Source organism: Bison bison, unplaced genomic scaffold (assembly GCF_000754665.1).
Source record: "Bison bison bison isolate TAMUID 2011002044 unplaced genomic scaffold, Bison_UMD1.0 scf7180017864338, whole genome shotgun sequence".
Classification (NCBI taxonomy): Eukaryota; Metazoa; Chordata; class Mammalia; order Artiodactyla; family Bovidae; genus Bison; species Bison bison.
Window position 1 is genome coordinate 4,580,309 of NW_011494910.1, and position 8,824 is coordinate 4,589,132.

An 8,824-nucleotide genomic window follows, 5' to 3' on the forward strand; every position below is an offset into this window, starting at 1 on the left:
ATATATTATATATATTTTATATACATTTAAATATATATTATGTATATTTAAATATATATAAATATATGTATATTATATATATATATTTAAAACCATCCTTGTGGAGTGCTACATTATTTCATTTGTTATCTGCTATTTCCCTATATTTCTAAAATACTTTGTAGATTCTTTTCTTCTTTTTTTTCCAGATAAAAATGTCAACAGGCACAAATATAAGTCATTTCTCCCAAACCCCAAAGCAACTCAAGAGTGAGGCTTGGTTCTAGGTCAAGGTCTTGTTTTCCTTATTCCCAGTGAAGACCCTTGGCCAGACGCAAGAGAGTGCCATTTTTAGTCCTGATGCCCCAACGCTGGCCCATCCATCCTCCCTGCAGTGTCTGTGGTCGCTCCCCGAGGGGGTGCAAGCCTTGCCTGGACGTCCCTGGGGACGGGCCGATCCCTGGGCCCAGGGGACTAGGATGGAGCGGGCCGGGGCCTGGTTGACGCACCTGGGAAGATGGCCAGCAGGCAGGCGAGGAACAGGCGCGACATCGCTGGGGGCTCCCGCGGGTCTCTGCCGCCAGCCACCATCCTGTGTGGTTGCTGAAAGACAGTGGCACGAGGGGATGAAACGCCTTTGTTGTCCAAGACTAGCTGACCTTCCGGCTCCTGTAACACCTGTTCAATTCTGCGTCTCCAGCAACGGACATAAAACCTATCAAAGAATGAATGGCCCCGCCTTTCCCATCATAGCTCAAAGTCCCGTCGTCTCACAATGCCTTTTGTTCTTTAGTAGGGATAGGTAGACTTTCATTTTCTCAGCTAAGTTGCCAGTTCCTTTGGGATAGGGACACACATGCATCATTTCCTCTGTTTCCCCACCCGTGTGGGGTTGGGAGTAGGCACCGTCCTGGGCAAGATCTGTAAGATCTCAGGAACAGCTCCCCAGATCATTGGTTACTACCAAGAAGTGTCTCCACCTCTCTGCTCCAGCTGCCCTCCCTACATCCCTGGGAGGTGGAGGGGGCTGGCATAATTTATGGCCTGTCACACGAGTAAATAGAGATGCACAGAGGCCGCGTGGTCGCAACTACTGCCAACGGTCCTCGCACTGCATTCCATGATGTACCCGTGAAAAAATGCACCTCCAGTATCTCATTTAAAGTTGGTATCACTCCTAAGAGGTGGGCATTCTTATCTACACTTGACATAGGAGGAGATGAAAGCTTAAAGGTTAAGGGCTTTCCTCAAGGCCACACAGGGGGATTAAATGTGGGGATAGGTAGGGTGGTGGGGAAGACCGAACCCTGCTTTATCTGACCCCCAGAGTCCAAGCTCTGAGTCTGTCTCCCTGCCCATATTCCATCTCAAAGGTGAGGTGCTTATCCTTCATGCTTATTCTTGTTATCTGTGGGGTGCTCTTTGCTTTTCAAATGTTGTCATTTACACCACTTCACTGGAGCTCTAGAAGTTCCCTTTAAATGAGACAGGACAGATATAATTACAACCACTTCCTGGATAAGAAAAATCAAGATCGTGAGATGCTGAGTGACATGCCCAGGATTTCCCAGAGACTCCGTTATGGAGTCAGGGTTAAACATGTAGGTGTGACCGCCTCCTGCTTGGTGAGGCTGACAGACAAAGATGGAAAATCCAAGGTGAGGCCACTCAGAGGGTGTTGCACGTGTGGCCCTTGTCACATCTGGGGATACAGCCCAGGGCTGGGGAAGGTTGAGAGTCCCAGGGCCCGGCCTGACCCCTGCCGTCCTCTGGACCCTGACTGCAGCCTGGAGGAGGATGGAAGTGAAGAGGGGAGTCCCCACTCTCCCATGGACCTTGCCAGGCTTTCAGTTTTGGAACGGACTTGACGATGAGAGGGGGAAAGGAGAAAGCTGTGTTAACATGTGCTGGGCAGTGACGAGCACCCATAAAGATAAGGAGGCTCGAGGCAGCAGGGAGTGCGGGCACCCATCTCCCAGGCCCCCCTTCCTGCCTTGGCCTCGCTCCTGCTCCCAGAGACGCCCTTCGCTAGCTTGAGCCAAAGGCAATAGAGCTGTTTATCTTGGTTCCTTCTTTTCTGTGAGGGAATTTCCCAGCAAAGCACCTCTTTATTTCCTTGTGGAGATAAAGGTATTCTGTTTCTCCAGTTCTTCGGAAGAGTTGGGGGAGCGGGTTTGGGGAGGTAGGGACAAGTATGGGTGTCGGGTGGCAGCTTGAGCCTCTCTTGATTCCGGTTAATTGCCCTGGACTTTTCATACCAGGCCAATGATTAACCTCTGGAGTGTGGCCTTAGCCAAATGCCAGCGTCAGCTCCAGCTCGGACGTGCTCAGGACGAAGCTGGCTGCAGGACCACCCAGGTGGACGTGGAACTGACTCCCAGGTGGGAGTGGGGGTCACAGGGCTGGGAAGTCTCTCTTGTCTCTTTGGGGTGGGCTCACTGCAGAATCCCACCACCTGCCATTTGCACTAGGCTTGGGCGCAGTGGCCGGTGGGAGGACACCGTGCCATCTGCTTTAAGGAGCCACAACCAGTAGGGGCTCTCTGGTTCTCGTCTTTGTTCTCCCCTGACATCAGCAAACTTCCTGATATTTCTCTGGACTGCAGTGGGTCTTCCCATAGGATGAGCTGGAGGAGACAATCCCTAGTCTGTACTGGTAACAGCCACTTGCCCTGGCTTGCTGCAGGCAGAGGCCACATTTTCCAAAGACTTCCTCCCCAGGCGCCTCTCATTTGGGACATGCTTGGCTAGCGGTGAAGGTCCGTGCAGGGGGAGGATGCTCACATGTGCCCAATAACCCTTTGCATAACCTCCCATCAGGGATGAGATCACCAGGCATGCAGAGCTAGAGGGCAAGTTTTGTGGAAGCTGACCTTGGTAGGAAGCGCACAGTCCATTCCCTGTGGAGACTGGACTATCCCCACACCCCCACGTTCTCAGGAGCAGGAAGTCTCTGCTCAAAACTTCACTTAAAGCACAGTTTCTCTGCTCTCAGCTGAAAGACCCTGGGCTTTGCAAATCATTAGAAATCCCTTCCTCTCAAAGTCTTAAAACCATATTTGTTCCCAAACCTGGGAGATTCGGGTGTCAGGGAGGCCCCAGTTCCATGGGGCTGGAGCTGGATTCAAAGGATTTGCTTTAGGAAGGAAAGAGAGAGCATATTATTTACTTGGCACAAGATGCTCTGCTACCTTCTTTGCTTTATGACTTTATCCACCATCATAGTAACCCAAGGGATAGAGAATATCTTCCAGGGAAGATAGGAAATCTAAGGGTTAGAGAGATTCTGGCCCCAAGACTTACAACAGAATGGGATCAAATTGGTACCCTATCACTCCTTGGATGCTCAGAGGGACCTATTCTCCCAGATATACATAGGTTAGTATATCATGCATGAAGGCACCTTTCCTGGCTCTTAAAATAGAAGTTGTATTTTCAGTAGTCAGGCTGGGGTATTCTAGATCATTCTCATTTTACCAAGTTACTGCCCCTCGTATATTCACAATGTATGTCTGCACAGTTGCAGGTTGGGGCTAGGTGTAGGCTCTGCTGAAGAATAGAGTCTGCCATCTTATAAAATTACTCTAGCTAGCTCGCCTTCAGTCGGAGTGACTGATCTTCGCTCTTGTGGTTGAGAGTCACATGTTTGTCCATCTCAGTTCAGGCTTTCTCCTCTATCAGAGGGAGAGGGTCTTCTGAACCAGGGCCTGGCTTGGCTGCTGGTGAGCATATGGCCTTCAGTAACTCTGGGCTTGTCACCAGCTTGGCTCACAGCAGAGGGACAGTTAAGGCTCTCACGGTCCTTGGGGCTTTGGAGGGAAGAGAGAGCAGGCACCACGTGGGGCTTGAAGCCATGTTGGAAGTTTCTGGCTCCTGTGAGTGTGAACTTGGGGCAGCAGGGATCTTGGGGCTCAGAGAAGCAGGGAGCAGCCGGCCTGGCTGGGGAAGGGGCTTTCCTCGGCCTGGACTGATGGCCAGGAGAGGCGCTGCTCGAGTCCGTGTGGACCTATCACTCTCTTCTCCTGTGGATGCAGAGGCTGAGCACACACGAGGGCGAGCCTGGAAACCACAGCACCACTAGGGGAGGGAGGGCAGTCCGTGGAGTTTGGAAGGGCCTCAGGCTTGTAATGACAGACAGGGTTGTAAGAGAGGTTATATAGTTTACGTAAGCCCTGGAATATGTGAGAATCTCCAAGCACAGGCAATGTTGGAGAAAAGGCACTGAAGCTCCCGAGAGCAGGGAAATAGAGAGAAAAGCCATAGGTTCCCCAAAGAAGGCGTGAGCTAGGAAGATCCAAGACATACTGGCCCCATCCCTGTCAAAAGTAGGCATGTAAGACTTCAGCAGAAATTCAACATATGGAATCCAAGCTTCATGAAGCTCTGGGAATAAGCCTTGTAGATTTTCAGATGGCCTTTCAACAGAGACTGAGAAGCCCTGTCACTGACTCTATCCCATCCTAGCTTGGTCTGTGGGTGTTTATCTCACCCACCTTACCAGATGGCAAGCTCTGGAAAGCAGGGTCAACTGAGATTCATCTCCCCATCTCCAGAAGGCCTTGCTCTCCGGGGAGTGCCTGGCAAGGACCAGCTGTTCAGAAAAGACCAATCAGATTGGGAATGGTTATCGCCTCATTCCCTCTCTGAGAAGGACAAAGTCAGGGCTGATTTCTCTCACTTTGCCCAATGCCTTCTTTGTTCTGGGTGCTCAAGGGACAGTAGCTCAAGGGAGGGTGGAAGAGACTCAGAGGTCCAGAGTCCTGCTCTGTCACAGGCTACCAGAAGAGCTCTCCCACTTGGGCAAAATGTGCTGGCTCAATTCTCCCATCTGTAAAATGGGTATTGTCGTCCCTGACTCGTCTAGTTGAGGGGCTACCTTGGGATGGGGGACTATGGTTAATATACATAGAGGCATTCCCAATAGTGTAAAGTGCTCTTCCACTGTAAGAGACTGCAATTACCTGTTAGCACAGGAGGTTGAGGGGCTTATGCACTTGACTTTTACGGGTGCTGTGCACTTAGAGAGTAGCACAGTGTACGGACTCCTCAGGTTGGCTGTTGGCTCTCTCACTTGGGGATTGTGTGATTTGGGGCAGACTGTTCAAATCCATTGAGCCCCACTGTTCATCTGTAAACTGGCAATAATTGCAACTAGTCTTGTGAGTCGCCATAAGGATTAAATGAGGCAACATATGTAAAGTCCTAAGTAGGGTATCGGGCTTAAAAATAACAGTCCTTTTCCCACATCCTCTTTAAAGTCAACACAGTCTTCTCTTTTTCCTGTCTCAGAGTGAGAGAACAGACGTCTGTTTGCTGAGCATCCTTCGAAGACTGGGGGCGAGCTGTTCAGATTGGACTGTCACGGCCGGAAGGAGCAGACATGTGCCAGGGACTAGGTTACAAGTGAGGGATTCTGATTATAGCTGGCACAATGGAGTCACTTTCAGGCGCTTTATATCTGTTAACTCGTTTAGTCCTCACAGTCACCCTGGGAGGTAGGGTACAATGGGTAAACTCATTTCACAAATGAGACAGTGGAGGTCCAGAGAAGTAAGACGCTTGCCCAAAGTTACACAGCAGGTAAGTGACTGGGATGGGATCCAGATTCAGGCACTCTGGATCAAGCATACAAGATTTTAGTTACAGTGCTGTCCTGCAGAGGGTCTTAAAGTTGAGAGGAAGCAGTCAGAAGGGGCAGAAACAGGAAATCAAGTCTTAGAGGAGAACTTAGTCCAATTCTCTCCTCTCTGCTTTTCATAGGAAAGGTGGTTCCTGTGAAAAGACTCTGTTTGAACTCAGAGGTAGGTGCCAACAGAAGAATTTCTTCCTGAAAATTAATAATGGCTGCTATTTATTCACCACTTACCATATGTATGGCAGGTTATGTTTGTTTCCTGTAACCAGACACATGGCCTCCAAAACTTCTTTCCAGTCCATCACACTGTGTCAATGCCAGGGTCTTTGGGATTCCCAGCCCCCGCTCACCCAGAGAGGGGGCAAGACATAGGTGCGGGGGTCTCTGCTGACCACATGCATGTGCTACTTTTTAAAAAGTTGTGTATCGTGTTTTTTTAGGTGATGTCAAAATATCCGCATGACCATACCAAAATGACTGTACCCAAATGTTGTCATTTATACCTGCTGGGTGGCCTTACACCACTCACATTAATTCACAATCTCAGTTTCCTCAACTGTAACACAGGTTTATGTTCTTGTGACTCCCTGACTCCCACTGGGTTTGTTTCAGGTAGGAAGAAGATGAAGCTGTGAAAGTCAAGGGTAAGTGTGTTTTCTACCTGGAAGCTGCTGCTATTACACTATTTGTAAAATAAGGCCACAGAGTCCAGAGGTTCTAAGACACAGGCAGAGATAACAGAGCCAGCTGCTCTCCTGGCTCCTGGTTCGTTGCTCTGTCTGCCACATCACCACACCCAAGGGCAGGGAGAGGGATGATGGATGGACAGTTTCAAAACTGGCTCTGAGCATAGACAGCTGCCTTCTACACTAACCCATGAACTGACACATCCCAACTCCAGATGTTCAGGGACTTGTAATTCCTCTCGTGAAGGGGGAAAGCGACAGTGAAGGCTGTGGTGCAAAACAGCGCGGGCCACGTAGGTGGCCTGGGGCAGTGGCGCGCAGTGGGGCTGGTGAGGGATGCAGCTTGCAGAGCAGCTGCGCTTGTGCTGAGTGTCCCCTGGCTGGCCTGGGATGCTGTCAGGACAAGAGAGCTGCAGGCTGAGGTCTCCTGGCTGCAGAGGCAGCAGGAGCCTGAGGACTGAAGAATGCTGCCTGTGCCTGGCAGGGGGCTTTGCCCGCCTAACTCACTTTCCTGGGAAGGACTTCATTTTTCCCAGCTTAGCAGGTATAGGATGAAACGGTGATGCACATTATACCTTGGGGTGGCAGGGATCTGTGAGAGCAAAGCGGGGCTGAAGTTGGAAAGATCTCAGGATGTCTTCGAAACCCAGAAAAATGGACTTCGTGTGCCTCCACCAGAAAGCTGAAGGGAGAAATATTCAACGACTAGAAGGGTACCTGCCTTGTACCAGGACCTGCTTAGGCATTATCCTATCCGTGTCGGTCTGATGCTCAATAGTTCTGGAATAACTGAACTGAATTGGAAAACACCAAAACAACTGTTATTTTGCTCTGGAGTTTTCAAAGCGATTTCACACATCTTTTTTCATTTGAATCAACCATAAGTGATCGGCCTTAGTTTTATGCCCATTTTGCGCATTAGGAAACAGAGGTTGAGAGAGCAATTAGGTGCCTTGCCTAAGGTCCCAGTTAAATTATGGAGGAATTACGAGGGAACTCAGAGACAAAATTTTGAGCAGAACGCCATGTGCCAAGCCCAGACATCCCTTCTTCCCATCTGCTGAGTGTTCACCCCTGGTCCTCACTTGTCTCTCTGGGATGCGCCCGGGCTTGTGCCCATCAGCTCCCCCATGACACGCTTGGGCACACGGGCGGTGGCCACGTTCCCCTCATCCCGTTCTTTGGAGATCGGGGGTCGTGCGTACAGAGGGCCCTTCCCAGATGGCATCCTTTCGGGGACCCCAGAGCAGCCCCACTTACTTTGAGCTCCTTCCTCCTATCCCGTCAGCTTTGGGAGCACCGCCTGCTGACCAGTCCGCAGCCCTGGCTTTTGTAGAAGCCTCCGGCAGGACGCTGGATGCTGCTGCCAAAACTGAAACTGTGGTGCTTGACCCACACCTGGGCTCTTAAAGGGACACTCTCCCATGGGCATGGCGGCCGGCCAGCGGCACGTGACTCCCACAGAGCCCTTGCTTTCCTTTCCTTTCCGCCTTCCTGCCTGGCTCCACTTGCTTCTCCTTGACCTTGGGGAGACTCTGTTACTTGGGAGTCCCCCATCATTGCATCTGCAGGATGGGAGACAGGGTATCAAGCATGGAGAGCCTGTTCTGTTTGCTTTCCAGCTGCAAGATCTTAGGCAAGTTCCCTTCATTATTTCTTTTTAGCCGGAAAATAGAGAGAGTGATACCAAACCTTCAGGCTGAGGCTAGCACCAGATATGAATGCAGAGTTGATATGCATTTGAACGGGTACAGGTGGCAGGAATAGCCTCACATCTCCACACACTTGGGGACCCGTCCCCCACTTCCTGGATTAAGTCCACTCTTTCTGCGTCTCCTGCAGAGCCCCTTTCATTTAGTCCCAGAGCCCCCAGGACCCAGGGGACCGTGTTTTTCCCCTCTCACATGCTAGAGGAGCTGGAGGCTCCGGTTGCCCCGGGCTTCCGGGAATGGCAGAGCTCAGGGTCTTGCTGGGACCCGGGCTTGGCGCCTCACTCGGCAAAATGAGCGCTGACCATCTGAGCTGCGGTAGAAGCCTCCCTCCCTGACTCTCTTAGTCCTTGGTGGTTTCCCTGACCTGAACTGGTTAGGACTCCCAGGAGTTCCCCAAACGATCTTCGTCCGAGTCATACAAGTGGAGCCCCGTCCCCGACACTCGTGTGCTCCCCCCACCCCTCACACGCCCACCCCATGCAAGAATCCCACCCAGTCCTACCTGTGCAGGGCTGTCCCAGGCTCTGTCTACAGCGTCCTGCAGGCCGGACCCCAGAAGGGGAAGAAGGAAAGGGGAAATAGAGTCCTGGAAAAAACACAAGGCAGGCAGAACCTGGGTCTTATTTTAGCTAGCCACTCAGCCACAGTGGGCTATCAGCCTGAGGTCATGGGTTTGGATGGTGAGAAAATAAACCTTGTTTTCTATTATGCAGCTTTTTTTTTTCAGACCTTAAAGCCATAATCTGACTGATGTTAGAAAAAAGTTACCTAGTCACTTATATGTAAAGTTGGTCCGATTCAGTGATATCTCGT

The 8,824-nt window shown here is 50.8% G+C and overlaps 1 protein-coding gene across 1 annotated transcript in view; it reads right to left on the reverse strand.

Annotated features, from left to right (window-relative positions):
- Positions 1-7,701, reverse strand: part of PIGR (polymeric immunoglobulin receptor) — an 18,010-nt gene extending 10,309 nt beyond the window's left edge. Inside the window, exons 1-2 of the mRNA XM_010854214.1 lie at positions 7,560-7,701; positions 489-582 (exon numbers count right to left, since the gene is read on the reverse strand). Of these exons, the coding sequence (XP_010852516.1) occupies positions 489-570 (82 nt within the window). The 5' untranslated portion in view covers positions 571-582; positions 7,560-7,701. The remainder of the gene's footprint in view (positions 1-488; positions 583-7,559) is intronic.
- Positions 7,702-8,824: the final 1,123 nt, after the last annotated feature.